Genomic DNA, 25,672 nt, shown 5'->3' on the forward strand with positions numbered 1-25,672 from the left:
TAAAAACTTTTTGGTGACACTCACAGATTCAAAATCTCCCTCTCTCAGTTTATTCTAAGAGGAAAAACAGAGCTGCTAAGAGGAGGGTGAATTACCTGGAGGTGCTCCTCAGGCACTATAACTGGGCCACATTTTGTATGCTCTGCAAATTCCCCAGTACAGTATCTATGGGGATCATTTTCCTTCTGTAGGTATCGGTTTGTTGCACGTTGTCTTCAGTTCATTTGTACATCAAAATTCAATTAAAAAAAAAAAAACATAGAAAAAAAGAAAGAAAACTAGTTCACAGCAGTTAAAAGCATTAAAAAAAAAAAACCCAGCTACTATATTAGTTCATTAATGATAATTACTATTTTTGTTAGAAAAGTGGACTAAGAAAAAATTTTGGTTGCATGGGAAATTCTCCTAAGCTAGGTTTTCAGACACCCAAATACTTCATAAGCCTCTACTGTAGACACATGAGGGAGGAAGGGAATGTGGAGAGTAAGCAACTACACCCCAGAAAAAGATCCAGCAGGTCACCTCATAATAGAAAAACAGGGAAAGAATGATTACCTAACAGGTGCTTTCTTATTCCCTTTAAAAACACTGCAGTTTGTTCACTAAGGACAAACATAATAAAATATCCTATATGAGTTTCATAATTTGTCATACTGACAGAATGGGGAGGTCAGAGTACCAAACAACTAAAGAAAATGACCTGTATAGAATGTGACGTACCTGCTAAGTAAGATAGTGCCCGCAGGTCTCCGAACCTGAAAAGTCTTCTCCAAATAAGAAATAGCTTGTGGAAAAAGTTTATTCTAAATAAAAGTTGAAAAAAAAAAGTCAGAATTATGGTTAAAGGACGAGTATATTTAAAACAAGTAAGCATAGGATATTAATGACCGAGGGAAAAAAAGGGAAAGCTTTACAATTCTGGAATACAGATGCTAGTTAGTCAAAGATTGTGTGGAAAAAGAATGAGTCGAGGAGCAAAGTAATTTCCTTATTTTCTTAGTTGAGCTTGGGGAAAGAAAGCGAAGTGAAAAGCTCCTTCCCCATCTCTACTGAAATAGAATATTAGAATACAGAAGTCTCAACTAATCTAAATTACTTCAAATTTGGGAGCAAATTAGATGACTCCAACATTAAGGTAATTTATGTTAAGAAAATCTTATGTTTAGAAGATCTACTTTAATTTCACTGTATGTGTGACTCTGTAACAACTAAGACACTGTTGATGTTAGCACCTCTATAAGCAACTTCAGCATGTTATACATCAGATACATCCACGGGAATGAATATTTCCACAAGACAATAGTGTCCTCAATGTATTTCAAAAATCGTCTTTTTCAGTCTATCTTTAGCATGTTCTATTCCCACAAAACATAAGAGAACAAGGAAGAAAACAAGAAGACTAATTTACTATCAAATTGTAAAATGAGAAGACTAATTTAGTATCAAATAAGGACAAAATTTTGGTGAATGCATCAAAGAGATGCCTTTGAAGAAAATGATAAAAATGTTCACTACCAACACCTTCTATTCATTCATTCATTAAATAATCAGCATATATTTTCTTTGTTGAGGTATAATTTATATATTATAAAGTGTACCCACTTCAAGTATCAAATTCAAGCCATAAGTATTTATGACATACCTTTACGAGGTATCTTTTCTCAGGGAGCAATCTGAAAATCAAGAAAAACAAGAAAAACATAAGAATTGCCATGGTGGGCACAGCACTGTCTCATTAGTTCAGAATATATTTGGCAGGAGCCCCAAGGAATGCTCTGTGGAAGATCTAGTATCAGTCCTCTAAAATCTTAATTTACCTCAAGAAACATGTGTACCAACACAATGCTAGGCATGATCATGTTATTCCATTCTGTTGGGAAATTAAGGAGAAGGAAAGACATCAGTTACTCCTAATAGCTCTTCATACATGATTACAGATTCATAATTTATCTATTTTCTGAACCCCTCTTACACTAACTGAAAGATTAGACTATTATCCCTTTGGCTAATAATTTTGTAAATGTTCTTATTATATATATTAATATTTTAATTTTTCCTCCATGTTCTTATTGAGGAGGTGCCTTCCAGGTATGTTATGACCACAGACAAGTAGATACATACTTGCTCTGTTAAAACTGTTTATGATGTATAGATTGATTTTAATCATATCCCATGGTCATCATCTTTCCAGACTAAAAGGCATTATTAGCTTAATTCCAGCTTGAAGGTGCATTAGCATGTAGCTCCATGTATGGATCTTCAGGGAACAAATGGAAACATCTTTACTACTTTGATTCTTAATTTTAAAAAGACAAAATAATGGTGTACTTACTCGTCAATACTTTTATCATAGACAGTCTTGATTCTTAAATGTTCATCAACATCTCTTTTTACAACATGATTTGCCTTAAGATGAACTTTATTTATGACCTGAAAAATATAGATTTGAAAAATGTTTAAAGACTGTTTTATAGTTAGCTAATGGAGATTCTAACCAGAAAAAAATAAAAGAACTAAATAAATGAAAAGTTGTTTCATGCTCACAGATAGGAAGACTCAATATTGTCAGAAGGTCAGTTCTTCCCAATTTGATCTGTAGATTCAATGTAATCCCAATTAGAATCCCAGGAAGTTATACTGAGGACACCAAACAAACTGATTCTAAAGTTTATATGGGAAGGCAGACCCAGAATAGCCAACACAATGTCAAAGGAGAAGAACGAAGTTGGAAGACTGATACTATCTGACTTCAAGATTTACTATAATCTATAGTGATCAAAACGTGGTACTAACAAAAGAGACAAACATTTATTGAAGTATTCTTTAAAACAGCTAAGATACAGAAGCAACCTAAATGTCCTTTGACAGATGAATGGATAAAGAAGATATGGTATTACACAATGGAATATTACTCAGCCATAAAAAGAATGAAATCTTGCCATTCATGACAACACAGATAGATCTCTAGGGTATTATGCCAAGTGAAATAAGTCAGAGAAAGGCAACATGATTTTAGTTATATCTGGAGTCTAAAAAACCAAAAATGAACAAACATACAGTACAACACATGTAACAAATACAAGATACATATTGTAATCACTAGTGCAAATGCTCAAATATATTGCATTTTATTGCAATTTAATTACAATTTAATTACAATTACAACTCAATTTAAAAAGTAAAGCAAAGAGATATAGCTAAAAGTCAACAGAAGAATCAAAATAGAATATTAAAGAAGAGAGGAAACAAAGAAAAAAGTGGAACAGAGAAACAGCTGAACTGCAGACCCAAATCCAACTCTCAATAACCATATTAAATGTAAATAGACTCTAGAGCATTTCCATTAAAAAGCAAAGATTGTCAGACTAAGTAACAGAGCAAGATCCAACAATTTATTTTTACAAGAAACCCATTTTAACTATAAAGACCTAAAGGGGTTGAAAGTGTAAGAATGGAACAAGATATATTATGTAAACATTGATAAAAAGAAAGCCAGAGTGGCTATACTAGTATTAGACAAAGTATATTTCAAAAGAAGGAATACTATCAGGGATAAAGAGAAGGACAATACATAGTGCTAAATGAGTCAACATAACGATCTAAAACATGTAACCACCTAACACACAGTTTCAAACTACATGAAGCAAAAACTGAAAAAATAAACAAATCCACAGTTATAGCTGGAGGCTTCAACACTTACACCTCAGTAATCAGTGCAGACCAGGGACAAAATCAGTAAGGATATGGGAGACCTATGTAGCACTACAACTAACTTAACTGAACCGACATTTATAGAACACTTGCCCCAATAATAGCAGAATGTACATTCTTCTCAAGTGCACATTGCAACATTCACCTAGATAGATCACATTTTTGGCTCTAAAACAAATCTTAAGAAATACAGAAAACCTGAATCATACAAAGGATGTTCTCTATCCATAACAAAATTAGAGTGCAATTACTGAAAGAAAACAGGGAAATTTCCTAATATTTGAAAATCAAACAACAAACTAGATAATCACTAGGTTGAAGAGGAAGTCACAAAAGAGATTAGAAAATATTTTTATAAAGATCTTATTTTGGGGGCACCTGGGTGGCTCAGTGGGTTAAGCCTCTGCCTTCGGCTCAGGTCATGTTCTGGTCCTGGGATCGAGCCCTGCACGTCTTCCATCTAGTTGTCCTTGAGTTATACTTTTTTTTTTAAAATAAACCAGTAATCTAATAGTAATTTTTTTCTCTGAGTTCTATGAGCTGCTCTAGCAAATTAATCCAACCCAAGGAAGGGGTTGTTGGAAACTCCAATCTATAATCATTTGGTCAGAAGCTCAGGTGACAGTCTGGACTTACAACTGGTGCCTGAAATTGTGGAGTGTGGGCCAGTCTTACAGAACTGTGGAATCTGATGCTCTCACTGGGTAGATAGTGTCAGAACTGAGTTTCGGTTTGTGTAGGAGAGTTACTTGGCGGTGTGTGGAAAAACCCCCACACATTGGAATTGATACCAGAACACTTTATTACAGACATTTAAAAGATCAAAAGAGAATATTAAGAAGAACGTTATGCCCATAACTTTGACAACTTTAATGAAATGAAATTCTCTGAAAGACATAACGTAATCAAAACACAATGAAGAAATAACCTGAATAGTCCACTATCTATTAAAGAAAATAGTTCATAGTTTACAACTCCCCAATAAAGAAAATTCCAGGTTGAGATGTCTTCATTCATGAATTCTATTAAACATTTAAGGAAGAAACAATAGTGACTGTATGCAAGCTCTTCCTTAAAATGGAAGGGGAAGGAATATTTCCAAACTTATTCTCTGAAGCAGGCATTACCCTAATACTGAACCCAACAGTTACCGGAGAAAAAAAAAATCTACAGACCAATATCCTTCATAAATATATACGCAAAATTATCAAGTTAAATCCAGCAAAATGTAAAAAGGGTAATACATCATAACCAAGTGGAGTTTTAATCTAAGGAATGCAATGCTAGTTTATCATTTAAAAATTTCAAACAATGTAATTCACAACATCAACATACTAAAGAAAAAAAGCTACACAATTATATATATATATATTTTTTCACAATTATATTAATTGATGCCAAAAAGACATTTAATAAAATTCAGGGGTTCCTGGGTGTCTCGGTCAGTTAAGCATCTGCCTTCAGTTCAGGTCATGATCCTGGGGTCATGGGATCAAACCCTGACAGGCTCCCTACTCGGCAGGGAGTCTGCTTCTTCCTCTCCCTCTTATCCTTCCCCATGCTTGTGCGCTTGCTCTCTTTCTTTCTGAAATAAATAAAAAATCTTTAAAAAAAATTCAATATCTATTCATGATAAAAACTAAGAATAGAAGGTAATTTTCTCCACATGGCAAAGCACATTTGCCAAAAATCTAAAACCAATACACTCTTTTCTTTTAAGGGTTTAAAAAAAAAGATTTTAATATTTAAGATTTAATAATATCTACAACTAATATTCTTCTTTTAAAGAGATTTTATTTATTTGAGAGAAAGACCGCCAAAGAGCGCAAGTGGAGGGGGAGGGGCAGAGGGAAAAGGAAAAGCCAACTCTCTGCTGAGCAGGGAGCCCAGACCTGAGGCAGGGATGGTGTCAATCCCAGGACCCAGGATCATGACCTGAGCTGAAGGGAGACACTTAACTGACAGAGAAACTCAGGTGCCCCTACAACTAATATTTTTTTTTCTTTTTTAAAGATTTTATTTATTTATTTGACAGAGATAACATGTAGGCTGAGAGGCAGGCAGAGAAGGGGGTGGGGAAGCAGGCTCCCTGCTGAGCAGAGAGCCCAATGCGGGGCTCGATCCCAGGACCCTGAGATCATTATCTGAGCTGAAGGCAAAGGCTTAACCCACTGAGACACCCAGGTGCCCCAATATTTTTTTTTTAAAGATTATTTATTTGACAGAGAGAGACATAGCAAGAGAGGGAATACAGCAGGAGGAGTGGGAGAGGGAGAAGCAGGCTCCCTGCCAAGCAGGAAGCCCAACATGGGGCTCGATCCCAGGATCCCAGGACCATGACCCGAGCGGAAGGCAGACGCTCAACGACTGAGCCACCCAGGTGCCCCAGTGCCCCAATATTCTTTATAATAGAAGACTGAATGCCTTCCTAAGATCAGGAACAATACAAGAAAGTCTACTCTCACCATTCTTATTCAACGTCATATAGGAGGTCATAGTCAGTACGATAAAGCAATATTAATATATTTAATATAAGCAAAAGATACATATTGTAATCCCTAAAGCAAATACACACACACACACACACACACACACACACACACAGGTTAATAGTAAAAGAATGAAAGAGATATATCACATAAGCTCTATCATAAACAAGCTCAAGTGTCTCTATTAATCAGACAAAACAGACCTCAAGACAGGAAGTATTACCAGAAATAAAGAGTGATATTTTATAATGATAAAGGGTTAATATATCAGGAATTATAAATATGAATGTATCTAATAACAATGGATTCAAAGTCTACAAAGCAAAAACTGACAGAAGTAAAGAGAAAAAGAAAAAATTTACAATTTTAAGAGATCTTTAAGACCTTTGTATGAGCATCCATCAATCACTTTACCTTATTGACACGTATAAAAAGCTATAATCAATAACTATAGAATATATAGTCTTTGCAAGTATACATGAAAAGTTAAATAGGATACAGCATATGCTGAGGTATAAATAAAACAATCTCAAATTTCAAAGGACTAAATTCTTACAGAAGACACTCTCTAAATAACAGTAACAATAAGATCTAGAAAAGGACCCAATATTTAAAAATTATATTTAAACATTTTTAATAACCCTCAGATTAAAGAAGAAATTACCAGGGAAAATAAAAACACTTTGAATGAAACACAATTAAGCTCCCCTACTCTTGCGCTCTCGCTCACTCTCTATCTCAAATAAATCAATATAATCTTAAAAAAAAAAGACAACTCTCAATTAAAGATAAATAAATAAATAAATTACCAAAGATAACAGTTGGTTATTTAGGATATCTTTATGCCAATAAATTTAACAGTTCTGATGAAATAAAGTCCTTAAAAAAACAAGTTACCAAGACAGGCGCAGAATCAAATAGAAAGTATGAACTGACTTGCTATCAGAGAAATTGGATTTATCTAAACTTTTCTACACAGTGGTTGCTTGGGGCCAGACGTGAAAACAGGGACTGACTAGATAGATAGGTAGACGGATAGACAGATAGAATTTTAGTAATTTCTACACCCAACATGGGGCTCAAACTCATGACCCTGAGATCAAGAGTCTCATGTTCTCCTGGCTGAGCCAGCCAGGTGCCCCAAGGATTAACTAAAAATGGGCATAATGGATCTGTTTAAAGCGATGGAACTATTCTAAAACTGGATTGTGCTGATAGCTACACAATTCTGCAAATTTATTGAAAGTCATTGAATTGGACATTTAAGTGGGTGAATTTTTTTTTTTTTAAAGATTTTATTTATTTATTTGAGAGATCACAAGTAGGCAGAGAGGCAGGCAGAGAGAGAGGAAGGGAAGCAGGCTCCCTGCTGAGCAGAGCGCCGATGTGGGGCTAGATCCCAGAACCCTGAGATCATGACCTGAGCTGAAGGCAGAGGCTTTAACCCACTGAGCCACCCAGGCGCCCATGATTTCAATTTTATACAAACTCTTTTAGAAAATACAAGAAGATGGAACACCTCCCAACTCATTATGTGAGACCAGTAAGAATTACACTTATAAGGGATGCCTAGGTGGATCAGTCAGTTAAGCGGCTGTCTTCTCCCAGGTCATCATGTCCTGCATCGGACTCCTTGCTCAGTGGGGAACCTGCTTCTCTCTATATGCCACTCCCCCTGCTGTGTGCTCTCTCTCTCTCAGTAAACAAAATCTTAAAAAAAAAAAAAATGAACAAAAACTTCACTAAAAAAAGAATTTATAAACCAACATTACTCATAAACATAGATGCATAAATCTTTAACAATCTATTAGCAAACTGAATTCAGAGGTACATAAAAAGAATAATACATCCTTAAGTTAGGACCAAGGAGGGTCTATCAACAAAAAGCAATTGCTATTTACACAATTTAGTACTGGAAAATTCAATGTATTCTATCATATAACAAAATATTTTACATAATTCCATTTGTATAAACTAAGCTCTAAAATAGACAAAACTAATCTTTTTTTTTAAAGATTTTGTTTATTTGTCAGAGAGAGAGAGAACAAGCAGGGAGGGCGGCAGGCAGAAGGAGAAGCAGGCTCCTTGCTGAGTAAGGAGCCGGATGCAGGACTCAATCCCAGAACCCTGGGAACATGCCCTGAGCTGAAGGAAGCTGCTTAACTGACAGAGCCATCCAGGAGTCCCGAGACAAAACTAAACTATGTTTAAAAAAAAAGGGGGGGGGAATAATTGTTGCCTGGGGTATATGAATAGGGAAGACTGACTGGCAGAAGATGGGGCAGGGATCTTTCTGGAGACATAGAAATAATCGTTATCATGTGGCTACAAGCTTCTCATGAACTACATGACTGCATTTATTACGTTCCAATACATGTAAATTTAGCAGAAAGCTTTTAGGGGCACATGGCTGGCTCAGTTGGTAGAACATGCCACTCTTGATCTTGAGGCTGTGAGTTCAAGCTCCATACTGGGCACACAGATTACTTAAAAAAAAAAAAAGGTTTAAAATAATATTCCTTCCCACCTTCCTTGCTTCCTTTTTTAGAGCACTGAGGGGCAGAGAGAGATGGAGAATTCCCAAGCAGCCTCTACTCCCAGCACAGAGACCCAGGTAGAGCTCAATCTCACAACCCTGAGACCATGCATGACCTGAGCCAAAATCAAAAGCCAGACACTTAACCGACTAAGCCTCCCAGGTGCCCCAACAACAAACTTTTAAAAGTAACAAGTGGGATGCCTGTGTGGCTCAGTCGGTTAAGCGGCTGCCTTCAGCTCAGGTCATGATCCCAGGGTCCTGGGATCAAGTCCCATATTGGGTTCCTTTCTCATGGGGTAGCCTGCTTCTCTCTCTGCCTCTGCCTGCCACTCTGCCTGTGTGTGCATGCTCTCTCTCTCTCTCTCTCTCTCTCTCTCTCTGACAAATAAATAAATGGAATCTTTAAAAAAAAAAAAAGTAACAAGTGAGAGGATGGGTAATGGGTAGAAGTATATGAAACATGAATGAGAGAATATGGTAAGAGTTAAAGCTGGTGATGGGTCCATGAGCGTTCGTAATACTATTCTGGTTTTTTTGTTTTGTTTTGTTTTCATTTATACAACTAAAAAATGAAACTTAGAGGTTTTGGTTGAAAACAAGTTAAACGTGTCAAAAAAAATTTTTTTTAGTTGGTTCTATACCCAACATGGGGCTTGAACTCTCAGATCAAAAGTCTACATCCAACATGAGGCCTAACTTAGAGATCAAGAGTCTCATACTCTACCAACTGAGCCAGCCAGGCACCTCCCTACACCTTCCCTCCTACTTCCCTCCCAACATGTTTTGTACTTCCAACCACACCCCCCAAAATGTTACATAATTTCCTATAGCATTTAACAGAGGTGTAGTCACTAGTACGAGTACAATGAATACTTTTTTTTTTTAAGATTTTATTTATTTATTTGAGCATGAGTGGGGAGAGGGGCAGAAGGAGAGGGAGAATAAGACTCCCTGCTGAGCAGGGAGTACAGTACTGGGCTCATTCCTAGGACCCTGGATCATGACCTGAGCCAAAAGCAGATGATTAACTGACTGAGCCACCCAGGCACCTACAATGAATTATTCTTGCCTATACTTTTTTTTTAAATTTATTTACAGCATAACAGTGTTCATTGTTTTGGCATCACACCCAGTGCTCGATATTCTTGCCTATACTTTATGTTTAGGTTAAAACTAAGACAATGGTTAGAAGGACTTGCTATTATATAGTTTATGAAGAACCAGGGGATTTATTAAGAATGATTAAGTCTCAAAAAGAACTTAATAGCTTGCTTTTAATATCTGAAGCACTATCACAATTGAGTTTGTTTAGTCAAGAGGCATGAATAGGAATAGTGGGTAAAAATTTCAGGAAGAGTTTTCAGCTCTATAAAAAGAAGAACTTTATACTGGTGATCTCTAAAAAGTAAAGGGGCTGCCTCTGGAGATAATCTCCCTATCCACTGAGATGTTCAAAAAGAAGTTGGAGTTTTGAACACTGGCAATAATCACTAGATGAAACTGCTATATATGTTTCCTCCAATGGAGAGATTTTCAGTTTTTTGAATAGTGTTCTCTTCCTGTTATCTAAATTCAAAGAAAGAAGCACAGGGTTTTGCAGGAATGGTTTTTGTTCTTTTAGTTGTTTTTAAAGAATTCATCGGGGGGGGGGGGAGAATTGTGGATATATTGTTAAAGGGTACAACCTTGCACCCAGTAAATAAATAAGCCCTGGAGCTCTAATACAGCATAGTGACTATAGTAAACAATACTGTATTATAAACTTAGAACTTAGAACTAAAAATAAATAAAATTCAGCCAAAATGCAGTGTCATGATAAAAGCTGAAATATAGTTATAAGCTCCAAAGTTAGTATTTTGGCACATATGGTTATAACAGTATGCATAGAACACTTTGGAAATAATCACAAAAATGAGTGGTCTTAGATTTCTGGGCTGAACTGAAAATTTCTAGATTAGTCTTTCTCAATAAATAAGACGAATTATGAAATCAATCATAACATGCCACCCTGCCCCAGGTACTCTATCTCCTTTCCACAAGGAACACTGATTATTGTGGGTTCTCTAACTACTGCTGAGGAATCAGACATAAACCTCATCCAAAGGAACCTTACAATTTAACTGTAAAAGCAAGACTACAAAGAAATGCCTGAGAAATAAATCTTCCCCATACAGCAGTATTTGGTTTAGTGCCAGAAGAGATTACAGATAAGACATACTATGAAATGGAAAAAAACATTCTGCTGGAGTGGTTTCAGCTGACTGTCTTGAAGGTAGGGAACTTTAACTAGGATTAAAAGAATGTAGGGCACCTGGGTGGCTCAATGGGTTAAGCCTCTGCCTTCAGCTCAGGCCATGATCCCAGGGTCCTGGGATCAAGCCCCCAATCCACCTCTCTGCTCAGCGGGGAGCCTGCTTCCCTCTCTCTGCCTACCTGTGATCTCTGTCAAATAAATAAAATCTTTAAAAAAAAAAAAAAAGAGAGAGAAAGAATGTAGAGAGGGAGAAAAATGGAAGGAGGCAGGCACTTGCAGGGTAGGAGAACAGGGTAAAGCAAGCAATGTGGTGAAGTAACTTGAAAATAAACCTGAATTTTGTCTTAGAGAGCCCCCCAATAGCCTTTAGTTCTCCTAACCTTTGGGTCAGTAGTTTCCAATGTGTGGTCTTTGGACAAGTATCAACATCAACCACCTGGGAGCCTGAACTGCAAATTCTGCGTACCATCCCAGACCTAATGAGTCAGAAAGTGAGGGAGTGAGACACCAAACTGTGTTTTAACAAATCCTTTAGGTGATTCTGATGAACTCTCAAGTTGAAAACCACTGCTCTAAAATTGCCTAAGTAGAACTCTCAGCACAGGAAAGCCATCATGTTCTGAGTGCCTAATTCAGCCATTTTGCTGGGTGCAGAAAGGGAATTAATACTGTTAGAGTAGGCAGTCTGTTAGGTTCTCACAAGATGCCGCGAGGCCAGCAAAGAGGAAGTCATGGCCATCTATGAAGAAGAGGCGGGGCGCCTGGGTGGCTCAGTGGTTTAAGCCTCTGCCTTCGGCTCAGGTCATGATCTCAGGGTCCTGGGATCGAGCACCGCATCAGGCTCTCTGCTCAGTGAGAAGCCTGTTTCTCCCTCTCTCTCTGCCTGCCTCTCTGCCTACTTGTGACCTCTCTCTCTGTCAACTAAATAAATAAAATATTAAAAAAAAAAAAAGAAAGAAGAGGCATGTCCTGGCACCACTCCAAAAGAAAACCACAAGGGACTGTCATCTTGACAGCTTGAGTGACCTCAGCTCATTATACAGTTGTTTTATCATTAGCACTGCGGTTATGAAGGAGCTCCGCCTCTGAAATCTCCACGAGAGTTCTTTATCGGGCAAATAAGGCAAGAAAAAGGGCATAACCTACATTCCTGGAAGAGACCACCCTGTTTCCAAGAAATCCTCACTTCAAGTAATGAATATTCCACCCCTTTGTTAATAATTGTCAATAACAGAAACCGAAACCCAGTGGGCTCAGACCTTCCTTGTGCGCACCCTCTCGCACATCTCTAGAATGTAGTTTTACTTTAAGAAACTTTCCTGCTTGGGGGCGCCTGGGTGGCTTAGTCTTTAGGCGTCTGCCTTCGGCTCAGGTCATGATCCCAGGGTCCTGGAATCAAGCCCCACATCGTGCTCCCTGCTTGGCAGGAAGCCTGCATCTCCCTGTCCCACTCCCCCTGCTTGCATTCTCTCTCTCTCTGTCTCTCCCTCTGTCAAAGAAATAAAATCTTTAAAGAAAAAGGAAAGAAAGAACGAAAAGAAAGCTTCCTGCTTGTATTGCTTTTGTACCGTTGTCTGTCCTTGAATTCTTTCTCCTGGCAGACCAAGAGCCTCCAGCGACATCTTTTGCAGGGGCTGGGTCAAGGGCTCAGGACCCAAGGACCACCCGGAAACAAGGGCAGGTCCAACCCAAAGAGTTCAGTTTCCGGTCCAATTTCGCTTTCTTCTCCAACACACCTTGTTCCAGCAACTACCCTCTACACCTTCGCCTCTCGTGTTACTTTACCCTCACAGCGCCCGTTCCCGCCCCTCGGTCGCCCTACCTCAGTCTCAGAGGGGACGTGGTGCCGGCAGGGAGGGGAACTGTCCAAGGAGACAGGAATTGATGTGGAGCTTGCCCAGAGGCCACCCAACAGGAGTAAAACGCCTTGGACCCATAAAGACCTGCTCCATCTCCACTGGCTAGGGCCAGGGCCTGAACCCGAGAAACCTGCAACTCCATTCCATTCGGCCGCCATCTTCGGGCCGAGCGTCGTTACCATGGAGTACGCGACGTCTTCACCCTGCCGCTAGCCCCGCCTCTCGCCGCCGGCGGACAGACGATTTTCGATTGGCTAGCATCACCAACCAGATCGCCCCGGATGTGAACTGCGTCACGGTCGTCGCGTCTCAATACGGGAAGCCTGCCAATAAATGCCTTTTCGCGGCCCACGTGAGTTGGGCTGTAGGAAGACTAGTGGGTGTTGCACGGCAAGGATTGTTTAAGGCCGGTTCTCTTTAATTCAGTTTCTCACCTTAAAGGTAGGCATCCACCCTGGGTGCCATGTGGCTTAAACAAACTGATGTAGAACCTTTAACGGTTTAGCCCTCATTTTTACTTTTTATTTTCAGTCACCAATTTTAGAAGCATTTAACTAGTCATTTCTTATAAAATCAGTGTGTTCGTTCCTATTCAACCCCATCCCTTAACTGCTATAAAACAAAACAAGAATTAGGGGTGTCTGGCTGTCCTAGTGCAGCATGTGACTTGATCTCTAGGTAGTGAGTTCAAGCCCCACAATGGTGTGGAGCCTACTTAACACAAAAACTGCAAAAAACAAACAAAAAAAACCCAAAACAACCCACAAGAATTGCAACTGCATTTAACCCAGGAAGAGACCAGGTGGATCCTTGCCATTAAGGAAACTCTACCTTCAATCTAGGCCATCAGTAACTCTAAAAAAAATTGAAAATTGGGATATTCTCCCCAAGGCCCTTTAAACAATTAAAACTAGTAACTGGAAGCACTGAACTGGAACAGTCATTTATCCAGAACTGAATACTGTAAATTACTATACTAGGAACTGGGGATAGGAAAGAATAGCCCCAAAATCATACAATTCATTGGTAAAGATCATGTACTGAAACTGAAAGGTGGTGCATTCTACCAGTAAAGGCTCATTACATAATGAGTCCATCATCCCACAACTAGTGGAAATTGGGACTCCAAACCAATTTTATCACTTTCAGGACATGTGCTTTTTCCACTACAAGATGACATAGAACCTGTGAGTTCTGAACAGAAAATACCACCAGGAAACATCAAGTTCCTAGTTTTAACAGTTGTGTCATGCTGGGGAGAGGCTGTTCCAGAGATCTAGCAAACCAACTGCTAGCCATTTGAGTTCATTTCTCTGAAACACAGGATTCCTCCAATGGTACCTTTGGCTTGAGGACCATTTTTGTACTACCAAATCTCATTATGGGAACAGAAATGCATAAAGCCCTCTCTAATTTACCAAGTGCTGTATTATTAAATCAATTCAAGAGGACGAATTTCCATGCAAGGTTGTCTTGCCACTGCATTTACTCAGGTCATCCCAAGGATTCTTTTTTTTAAAGATTTTTATTTGACACACAGGGAGAGAGATCACAAGTAGGCAGAGCAGCAGGCAGAGGGGGAAACAGGCTCCCTGCTGAGCTGAGCCCCATGCAGGGGTCGATTCCAGGACCCTGAGATAATTACCTGAGCCACCCAGGCGCCCAGACCTCTTCTTTGCTCAACTGTCCACTTCCTGTTTATCATCTCCATTACTCTATCATCATCCGACTCAATACCATTTTCACTTAACTCTGACAGACTTAAGGTGTCACTTAAGGTGACAGACTTTATGAGATTTCCTCCTCTGTATGCCTAATCCAGGCACGAATGCCCAGCTGCCTTCCTGGATGTGTTCACAAGTGAGTATCCTATAGCTTCCTCAAACTCAACACCCTTCCACCGAAGGATCTCCTAGTTACCCAACTTTGTAAATGCACTATTACCCACCCACAACCAAAGGTAAGAAATGTTACCGCTGAAGACTTAGTTGGTTTTGAATTCTCTTAATCCTTAGTACAGCTTATAAAACCTGGCATAATCCGGCCACTTCTACTTATTTTCCAATTATTGCCCACAATTAGGTTTCAGTTACACTACACAACCCAGTAGGAGTTCCTTAAATGCCCTCTTTCACATAAATCATAAAGGTGAATTTTTATGAAATACCTCCCTAAGCATTTCTTCCTCTACTCCTAATCACTCTAAGAGTACTGATACATCTTTGGGGCAACTGGGTGGGTCAGTGTGTTAAGCAGTCCACTTGATTTTGGTTCAGGCCATCTCAAGGTCGAGATGGAGCCCCACATCCAGCTATGAGTTCTGCAGGGAGTCTGCTTGAGATTCTTTCCCTTTCCCTCTGCCCCTCCCCCAATTCATGCACTCACAAATTTTTAAAAAAGTACCAAAACAGCTACTTAAATGACACGTTAGTGTACATACTATTAGATTATGCTGTTTCTCAACAACTAAATCCCACTGGAGTAGGTCTGGGATTGGTACTTCTTGCGAGTGACCCAATTTTTCAATGTCAATTTCCTTATGATTCTAATACTCAAATTGTGGCCCTGAAATATACTCCTTAGACCTTGTGAAGAAAACATTAACACTGGACCAAAGCTGCATCTGACACAACCACCTCTTTTTCCTTTAAGTCATTCTTCCGAAGTTAAACCCAAATGAGACTACAGTACAAATACAAGGCCATTTCTGTGATACCTGGTATTTTTCCTTCTAACAACTTTGGCTTGAGGACCACCATTGGGCTTAGCACACCTTTCTTAGAACTGTTGTATGCTACTCTAAGTGTAATTAAAAACTGTAAAAGGGCTCAGTTTGACCAATTCCCAGGTTTCTTGTTGGTATCTTCAGTGGAATGTCAAGATTTGGTGGTTAATAAAAGGACTGCCTGGCTGCTACTGCAACAATCAAGTATCTACAGCCACCATACTGCAACCTGATGCCTTGGTTCAAACTTTATTTCAACAATTCAGAAAACTGAAATACCCTGCAGCCCTGCTTTAGTTTCATCTTACACTAAAGTATCTCAATCCTGCACTTTACATTAAAACAGGAACCAAGCTACACTATCTAGGCAACTTCCCCCTACCCCAATTCACTATAACTTTTTCTTGAGGCATATATTATTTTGCTATTTTCAACTTCACACATTATTACCAGTCAAGTGTTTTATACTGGCATGCTTTGTCCAGTAACACACCCCAAGAATAATCGCATCCTTTCCTATCTAAACAAGTTGCCAAATACCATCAATACAATCCTCATTTTAAGTTCTCAGAAGTATCAAGTTTCCTAACCAATCTATATTGAACAAGTGCATACATGCAAGGTAATTAAGGAGGTTGTCAAGATAATCTTAAGTTTCTTTTACTGACTCTCAATCTAAAGAAGGCAATCACATGTGATAAACCACAGCACAGAGTTCAAAAAAACTTATCGATCCACTTTGATGTGGGAACCTGGGAAAGTATTATGTATTTGTATTGGCTAATATTTCTGGCTTCTGTCCTTCCTGGAATACATGGTCTCCATTTGAACAAAAGCTTTTCAGAGAATATGTGCTCCATCGCTTTAAAACTTCCAACATACTCCTTCCCACTGCCTCCAATCAAAGCTTGTTTCCCTCCCCCATTACATGATGCTTTATATTAAGACACTCTAACCTCCCTACCCTCATTAAAACCCTCCTACTGTCTAAATTGTTGTAACTGCCATTACATACAGCTCCCTGGCTTCCTTGTACTCTGAAAATGCTGGATAATCGCCACCATTTAAATATAGCAACTCGTATTCAGGAAAAAGAAAATGGTAATCCATTTAACAAAAATACAAGAGAACAAATCTACACCTTTATTTACTTTTCATTAAATTTAAATCCTTGAGGGGTACAGCATCTAGAAAGAAAAAAAACACGGTGTAATTAGATGCATGTTATATACAAATATGAAAATGTCAGTGCGTACAATATGGATCTCCTCCCACTGTCCCATTACGTATCTCTAAAAGGGATCCAATGACTACTTATATCCTAGCAGGGAGAGAACTAAGTTCTTATAATATCTACATGAACACACTTTAATAACCGGTACAGGGAACACTGAAAATCCATTTAATTTTGCTTCACATGAGTATCAGTTTTCTTATATAAAATACAGCTATTAACAACACCTATTCTAACAAAGACTGTCACAATGAAGAGATGTGAATATCATGAATTATGCCAGGAGAAGGTGAATTTTTTCCAAAAATCACTTCTGTGTTCAATAAATCTTTGCCAGAAAATTGTTCTTTAAATACTATCCTCCCCACGCCAAGCTTTAGCAAAATCTGAAATCTAGATACAATCCATTTGAACACTTTGCCTTCACTTTCCCTCTAATCTCAGGGATCTGTTGTTTCATAATACATCTACACAGCAATGGACGATTTTGAAGCACAACTCATGGGGTGATTTTTAAAAAATCACAATAGTCTTTAGAGGTCAGAGTCCAAACCTCTGAGCTTAATCTGACCCCAGAGTATCATACTGCTAATAATTTTACTTACCACACGGATTCTGTGGCCAATGGCTTTAGCAGGAAGGTTGCTTCGGAATTTGGCACGAACCATGCCGCTGTTTCCATGAGCACGAGTTACTTTTCCCCAGATTACTCTGGTTTTGTTTGGTTTGCCACCAGGAGTCACTGTGTTGCTGGTTTTGAAAGGGGATAAAAGAGGTATGAGAATGCAGGCAACAAGTGTAGGGTGATACAAATTCAGGGTGACCTAGACCAGTGGTCACAAACTCAACAACTGTAGTTAACCACTAAGTCACCTGAGAAATTAAGTCTGGGGCGGGGCACCTGGGTGGCTCAGTGGGTTAAAGCCTCTGCTTTCAGCTCAGGTCATGATCCCAGGGTTCTGGGATGGAGCCCCACATATGGCTCTCTGCTCAGCGGGGAGCCTGCTTCCTTTCCTCTCTCTCTCTGGCTGCCTCTCTGTCTACCTTCATCTGTCAAATAAATAAATAAAACTTAAAAAAAAAAAATAGTCTGGGGCATCATTCATTCAACAAGTATTTGAGTACCTACAGTATGCCAGACACTTTAATAATGTATTTTTTGTTAAGTCTGTAAAACACAAAATTGCATTTTACCAAAAAAAAAATCCCTTTCAGATAACCAAATAGTTATGTAAAACATATTAATGTCAGATGCTAATAGATGCAATATTTTTTAAAAAAATTATGGAAAAGCAGAAGATATCATGGAATGAATCCTAGATGGGCTAAAGTAGAAATAGGGAGCCCTGAATGCCTTAAATGTCTTAAAGCCTCCTTAAAGACCTTTGTTTTCACTAAAGACTGGGGGCGGGGTGGTATCTGAGAAATGGACAAGCGATCTGAGTTGTAATTTTTTTTTAAGATTTTATTTATTTATTTATTTGACAGAGATGACAAGTAGGCAGAGAGAGAGAGAGAGGAGGAAGCAGGCTCTCTGCTGAGCAGAGAGCCGGACCGGGGTGGATCCCAGAACTCTGGGACCATGACCTGAGCAGAAGGCAGAGGCTTTAACCCACTGAGCCACCCAGGTGCCCCCTGAGTTATAATTTTAAAGGTCTTGTTGCAGGAGGAATGGGTAGCAAAGATGAAAGCCATGTCCACAGAGATTTTAACTGGTTCAGTAAGTTTGAGAATCAATGATCTAGATACATTTTTAAGCATGTATACAACATAATTTCAAGAGAGCAACAAAATGAATTAAAGTACATGAAAAACTGCTCTATTAAGAAGAGACTTTAAGGAGCTGGTTGCTTCCTTCAAACAGTTAACAGCTGTCATCTTTCTAAAAGCATTAAGATACCTAAATTCAACACTGCCCAGACAAATTAACATCCTTCTATAACCTTCCACGAAGTTTCTTAAAGATCCAAAGTAGAAAACACAACAGTACCAATTACTTCACCAGTATCTTTTGACGATTATTCTTTGAATAGGAAAATGAGACACATCTCAACTAAAAATTTAAAAGCCATTATTAGTACTATAAACTTACTTCTTTGCTTTGTACACGTAAGCACATCTCTTGCCTAGATAGAATTCCGTTTCATCTCGAGCATATACACCTTCGATTTTAAGAAGAGCTGTGTGCTCCCTCTGGTTGCGGAGACCCCGCTTATAGCCAGCAAAAATGGCCTTGGACCACAGCCTAAGACAAAACAGAGGGTAACCGTTAAGTTGTTAAAGGATCTCGCTTCCCTTCACTGGTTAAGATGTGACTTGCAATGAACTCTACTCAAGTTATCTGCAGCAAACACCTAATTTTTTCCCACCAGCTTTAAGCTCACATTTTAGTTCATGCTTGACAGACCAAAAAACAACAACAAACTACAAATATAAAGCAATTATATTTAAAACCCGTACCTTCCAGACATTATTCGGCGTTTTAGAGGAGTCCTGTTCCCAGTAGGCCTTAAAACAAAAAGAACCAGTTTAAAATGTTTCAACTCACGTTTCTCACCTGGTCCTCTCTACGTTTCTTAAACTTGTCAAGCACATTCCTTTTTGCTCGGCATTTCACAGTAAGAGTACGGGGAAACCTAATTACCCCGTGACATCTACATGAAGCACAGTCGGGTAACACTTTCCAACCTCAAAGAAAAGCCTGACACCAGCAAACTCCAAAACGAAGGCTACAACGAAAGTGTCAAGATTCCACAGTAAAAGTAGTAGCTCCTGGAAACCCCAGAAGGAAGTCCTGAGAAAATACATACCACGACCAGCAGAAAAAAACGAAGAGCGAGGAATCAGAGAAGCGCGCAGAAAGTAAGACTGAAACACTGAGTGGGAAAGGAAATGCTGAGGAAACGGAGACCGTAGACACAGTCAGGTCTGGAGTGGGAACACACAGAAGAGCCACTGCTTCCAAAGGGGTATTACATACAGGCAAAGTGTATCTATGAGTCGGCCAAGGCCCAGGAAGCAACACCGGTTACAGGAGCTCCCGTTCTCTGGGCGTGCGGGGACCAGCACAATCAGTCCCCCATCTCCTCAATCCTGTCCTTCCTGTTACTGGAATCCATAAAAATCACTCGCCGACACGGCCTCCAAGCCGCACCAGTGCCCTGCCGAGGCATATGGTTGAGCTCACCTCACTTACTTGCGCCCAAAGTTCAGCAACAAGAATTCCACTCACCTCCACAGGCCCCAAGATGGCGGAAAAAGAAAGGCAAAGTCCCCCCGCGTGGCCTTGTGGGATAAACACCTCCCAGCCCCGCCCCAAGTTTAGGTATCTTCCGCAATCGCCAGAAGGGAAAAAAAAAAAAAAAGCAAAAAAAAAAAGCCTCGGATGTCGTTTTTGACTGAAACAAACCATATTCTGGAGCACTCTTACAGTTCTTTCTCTGTCCTTTCGTCTTTTTGAGCTATAACACGTATTATTTCGAAACAGAAGGAGGCAATATGGTAGCCAGCTAGAGGCTGAGCGTTGCCCGGGAAACACCAGAGCTTGGTTTCTTAGGTGGAAAAAAAGTGAAGCGGGATCGGAGGATATCTCCACGCCTCGGGTATCCCAGATTTGATTCGCCGACATGGGGGTATCTTCCCCTGCTACTACAGAGGAGTAGGTGTACGGAGACTCCAATCCTATCGTGGAAGAGAAAGGCCAGGAGCACGAAGGCAGGAGGAGCTCTTTCTTCCTTTAAGGTTTTCCCGCTTACTCCTTTCCTTCCGCTCCTTTATCTCTTTCAAGAAGTGACCTAATTTCTTACCTGCATTCTTTGTTTTTACTCCAGAGTGAATAGGACTGCCCTGAAAAGGGCTTAATGCCTTTTAAAGATAACGCATTCCTCTGCCAGACAAACTCTAGGGGCGCCCAGCACCGTGCCTACAAGAAATGGGTCTTCGGTAAATACTTGCAGACGAGAATGAGATGGATTAGTGGATATCAGATTTACGTTGCCTAATTATTGCACATTTATTTGGGTTTCTCTATGGGCTTGTTCATTTATTCAGCAATTTATGGATGAACTACTATGTACCAAGCTTTGTTCTTGGCTCGGAGGACACTGCTGTAAACGAAAAATCACAGAAGTCTCTGCCCTCATAGAGCTTGCTTACATCCTAGTAGGGGGAGCAAGACAATAAGCAAGCAAATTATATGGCACATTAGAAGGTGACGTGAGGAAAATTTTCTCTATGGAGAAAAAAAAATTAAGCAGGGAGACCACTGTAAAAAAAAAAAAAAGAAAAAAAGAAAAAAGGCTTTTACTCCGAGATGAGAAACCATTCGGGGGTTCTGTGTGGAGGAGTGCTCAATTTGACTTCCATTTTAACAGGGTCCCTCTGTTGAGACTGAAGGGAAGCAAGAACACCAGCAGGGAGATCAATTAGGAGGCTATTGTAATGAACCTGATAGATGACGGCTATTGTAATGAATCTGATAGACAGAGTTGATAAATACTGGAATTCTGAATATATTTTCAGTGTAACCCTGACAGCGTTTGCTGATGGATAAGGAATGGGAGAGAGGAATAAAGGATGGCTCCAAATTTTATGAGATATCTATAAATCATATTTGAAGTCCTTTCTTAAATACGTCAGGATGGAATGTTCATACCTTATACCCCACTCTGTCTATCCAGTTTTCTCTGTCCCAGAAATACACTAAAAATCCTGCTATTAAATGTACTAGAAATCCAAATGTAAGTAGTCCTGGGAGGAATAATGCATTAAATGTGAGTTTTGTTTCTTTGTTCTTTCATTCACTCTACACATACTTCTTGAGCACAGTGCCTGAAACAGAATATAATAGTGAGCGTCACTATCATCCTCCTGCTTTCATAACACTTAACAGTTTAATGGGGGGAAATGACAACATTACACATTGTGAAGAGAGCTCTGCAGGAAAATAGGAGTGCAATGGGTGTTTGAAGAGTGGAGTGCTGATCCAGCCTGATGAATTAGGGAAAGTGTCACTTACAGAAGTGTCATTTAGGACATTTTTCAAACTGCAGGTGAGGGCCAGTAGTAGATTGTGATTATAATACTTTATAGTTATAGGCAAAATATGATAGAATCAAAATTATCAGAATATCATACATATTAAGGGTAAATTGTTATGTGAAACTTGTTTCAGTTATTTGCATGTATATATATTTATATATACATGTATGCATGTGCACACTATATATAAAAAAAATCTATGTAGATAGGTCATTGCATCAGTCAGTGTTGCCCTGGATGAAAATAGTGATAGAGTTCAGAATTTCTTTTTTTTTTAAAGATTTTATTTATTATTTGACAGAGACACAGTGAGATAGGGAACACAAGCAGGGGGAGTGGGAGAGGGAGAACCAACCAGTCTTCCTGTTGAGCAGAGAGCCCGATGCAGGGCTCAATCCCAGAACTCTGGGATCATGACCTGAGCCAAAGGCAAACGCTTAATGACTGAGCCACCCTGGCACCCTGAGTTCAGAATTTCAAAAAGGGTTTGCTTACAAAAATGTAGGCAGGAGTGAAACTATAAGGGATGACATAGAGTCCAGGGACATGGAGCAGAAATAGTTACCCAAGCCCCCAAGAGAGGGCAATGTGGAGAGGATTGCCTGCCAGTTGCCATGGCCTTTGATAGAGAAACAGAGCCAGCCCATGGTGATCTGGCAGGGAGGGAGTTGAGAGGATAAACACTTGGTCTCACTCTTCTACACTTACCGAGTCTCCTGTTGATGCGCTCCATTTGGGTCAGTCTTTCAGGGCATAAGAAATGGTGGAGACTGGATTTAGAGCAAATGACAGATGCCTAGCCAGATGCCACTGATTTAGGTTGGTACCTGATGGATCAGTGGGACCTTACAAGGTGAAGAATGAGGGGAAGAATGGTTCAAATAGAAGAAATAGCATGTGCAAAGACCCTGAGTTAGAAGGGGTCATGATTCCATAGAAGAACTGAAAGAAGTCCCTTAAGCCTGGAGCCAGGAGAACAAGAAAAGGACAGTGCCAAGTGGTTATCTGAAGAGGAATAGAGCTGGCCAGATCATGCAGGCCTTATGGGCCAAGTTGAGAATTTTAGCTTTTGTCCTAAGGACATGAGAAACCACGGAAAGGTTCTAAGGAAAGACACAATTAGATTTTCAGCTTTAAAAAATTGATTTTCTATTTTTTATTTAAAAAATAAAACAAGATGAAATCAGAGAGGGAGACAACCATAAGAGACTCTTAATCATAGGAAACAAACTGAGGGTTGCTGGAATGTAGGCAGGTGGAGGGATGGGATGACCTGGTAATGGACTTTAGGGAGGGCGTGTGATGTAATAAGCACTGGGTTTTATATAAGACTGATGAATCACTGACCTCTACCTGAGAAACCAGTAATATATGTTAATTGAATTTGAATTTTTTAAATGGGAAAAAAAAAATAGTTTGGGGCTGGATTTAAGAGAAATGAAAACAATTAGAAGTGTAATTTCAGTTTAAATGTGCAAACTATTCAAATAGACTAAAATGAAACATTTGGAAATTTGATTACATATTTTTTCCTTTGAAGTAATAGTTTTTTTGTGTGTGGTTTTTTTTTTTTTGTTTGTTTGTTTTAAAATACTGACTTTTAGAAGAGGATATCAAGGTAATTGGGAAATGACAGTTTTTATAAGAATCATGAGAAGCCTAACAGCCCATTACAAAGTTAGAGCTGGAATACTCTAGATTAAATAATGAGCTATCTCTTGAAGGTATTGATACACCAGCCATCTCCTTAGAAAACAAAGAAATGTTATTCTTCCACCTTCTGGACCATAAGAAACTTTCGCTGTGAAATGCTATTTGGTAGGCCTTCTTGTTGATTTTCATAGGTAACTCTTGCTTCCTTATTAGAACTTATCTCCAGCTCCTTTACATCATCACTTGTATTTCCATTTATAAAATAAAGAATAATGCATAATTATTCTTTAAAAAGAAAAAAGATCACATCCAACTTGGAGGCTATTAGAGTTGTTCAAGTAAGAAATAGCATCGGTTCCAGCATGGCATTGGGGGACATGGAAATAGAATATAAAACCACAGGACTTTGTGATGGTTTGGATTAAGAAATGCTGGTGTCAAGATGAAGGAGGAATGGGGGTGCCTGGGTGACTTAATCAGTTGAGCCTCTGCCTCTTGGCTCAGATCATGATCCCAGGGTCCTGGGATGGAGCCCTGAGCTCAACTCCCTGCTCATCTGGGAGTCTGCGCCTCCCTCTCCGCATGGCTCTCCCCCTGCCACTTCTCTCTCACAAATAAAGAAATAAAATCTTTTAAAAAAAATTTAAAAAAAGATGAAGGAGGAATGATTCCTAGATTCCTAACATTGAGGAACAAAAAGGCAGAACAGTGTGAGCACAATGGATACTGCATCAGCACAGCCCTATCTTACCTGCATTGTTAGGTCCATTATTAAAGGAAACAAGACTGAGACAAAGTGAAAGTTATTTAAAGCTTTATTTTATGGTAAGTATTAGAAGTTAGACTGATTGGCCAGCGGAACGAGACTGAAACAAGGTGAAAGATATGCAAAGCTCTATTCTATGCTAAGCATTAGAAGTCAGACTGACGGGCCAGGGCTGTCTCTGAAGAGAGCGACCACCCCCAGCTTACAGGCTCAAGAATTCACTGACTGGGGGCGCCTGGGTGGCTCAGTGGGTTAAAGCCTCTGTCTTCAGCTCAGGTCATGATCCCAGGGTCCTGGGATCGAGCCCCACATTGGGCTCTCTGCTCCACGGGGAGCCTGCTTCCTCCTCTCTCTCTGCCTGCCTCTCTGCCTAGTTGTGATTTCTCTCTGTTAAATAAATTAAAAAAATTAAAAAAAAAAATTCACCGACTGACCGGTCAGGGCCACCTCGAAGAGGGCGACCCCTCCCCATCTTACAGACTACCTTTTATAGAGCAAAAGTCTGGCCACACATAGGTGGCCAGTGAGATTGTAGTCATGTTAGGTCACATGCAGGTGGCCAATTGAATTACAATTTACCCTATAGTAGCTGTTTGAACTAACCTATTACTCTGGTCAGAATTGGTGCTCAAGGTTGGCACCCAAACGGCGGGGTTTACATTCTTCGGTGGTTAGGGAAAAAGTATGTGTGTTTCTTACTGATTGAATGTCTCCACCTGGCCCGACTCGTCCTTGTACTCTGGACTCTGTTATCAAGAACTGACCGACCTGGCCTTGTATTCCGGGCTCTGTTATTAGGAACTAGCTGACCATATTTTACTGGTTTCCCAGACTTGCTTTTAAGTAAGTTTCTCTGGGGGGAGGAGGGCAGGGTCAGTTTAAGTTTTACTGCGCAAACAGCAAAATGACTTTTAACCAAGATGGAGTTGCTCTGGCTAAATAGGTCCTTACAGCATGAAGCACATTTATCTATGCCCCAAGCCTAAAAAAAGGAAAAATAGAGAAACAACAACAACACATCAAAAGAACAAAACGTTCTTTACACCATGATACTTCCTCTTAAGACCGCCCTTGTACCAGAAAATTGGGCTAGTTTGGAGTATCTTTTTTTCAATTTACATAAAGATTCTGTTTTATATGTTTTCATTTTTACATATGATACTTCTGTTGTATGAGATATATTTGTATCCCCCTTCTTAGAGTCACTTTGTTGTGGACAAAATCATACTGGAAATTTACCATGATTCATTTAGCATAGAGCAAAATTCTCCATAGGGTGTTCTCCTTGTAAAGCTTGTTTAAGCAGAACGGATTTTGGCTTATGGAGGGGTAATGTCTTGATAGTAGTCGTAGTAAACTGATTTTAAGGAGAAATACAGCTTTTCTAAATAAAATCTCAAGT

The 25,672-nt window shown here is 39.5% G+C and overlaps 3 protein-coding genes across 9 annotated transcripts in view; 1 reads left to right on the forward strand and 2 right to left on the reverse strand.

The window, feature by feature from the left end:
* LMLN (leishmanolysin like peptidase) overlaps positions 1–13,034 on the reverse strand; it is an 84,076-nt gene extending 71,042 nt beyond the window's left edge. For all 3 annotated transcript variants that reach the window (XM_046002430.1, XM_046002429.1, XM_046002432.1), the window contains exons 1-5: positions 12,816–13,034; positions 2,333–2,430; positions 1,643–1,673; positions 721–803; positions 96–213 (exon numbers count right to left, since the gene is read on the reverse strand). In XM_046002430.1, the coding sequence (XP_045858386.1) occupies positions 96–213; positions 721–803; positions 1,643–1,673; positions 2,333–2,430; positions 12,816–13,034 (549 nt within the window). The remainder of the gene's footprint in view (positions 1–95; positions 214–720; positions 804–1,642; positions 1,674–2,332; positions 2,431–12,815) is intronic.
* Positions 13,035–16,715: 3,681 nt separating this feature from the next.
* RPL35A (ribosomal protein L35a) lies at positions 16,716–20,113 on the reverse strand. 2 transcript variants are annotated; one of them, XM_046002434.1, is made up of 5 exons: positions 20,044–20,113; positions 19,272–19,319; positions 18,904–19,056; positions 17,417–17,561; positions 16,716–16,764 (listed from the first exon to the last, which is right to left on the reverse strand). In XM_046002434.1, exons 2-5 carry the CDS (start codon positions 19,280–19,282, stop codon positions 16,741–16,743), a joined length of 333 nt encoding a protein of 110 aa, XP_045858390.1. In that variant the 5' UTR covers positions 19,283–19,319; positions 20,044–20,113; the 3' UTR covers positions 16,716–16,740. The 2 variants fall into 2 exon arrangements, with proteins under 2 accessions (XP_045858390.1, XP_045858389.1); XM_046002433.1 differs by having other exon boundaries at positions 19,999–20,091.
* Positions 20,114–20,364: 251 nt separating this feature from the next.
* The window catches only part of IQCG (IQ motif containing G), a 40,670-nt gene continuing 35,362 nt past the window's right edge, over positions 20,365–25,672 (forward strand). For all 4 annotated transcript variants that reach the window (XM_046001471.1, XM_046001473.1, XM_046001474.1 and 1 more), the window contains exon 1: positions 20,365–20,552. The gene's annotated coding sequence lies outside the window, so the exon portion shown is untranslated. The remainder of the gene's footprint in view (positions 20,553–25,672) is intronic.

This window comes from Meles meles, chromosome 4, assembly GCF_922984935.1.
Source record: "Meles meles chromosome 4, mMelMel3.1 paternal haplotype, whole genome shotgun sequence".
Taxonomy (NCBI): Eukaryota; Metazoa; Chordata; class Mammalia; order Carnivora; family Mustelidae; genus Meles; species Meles meles.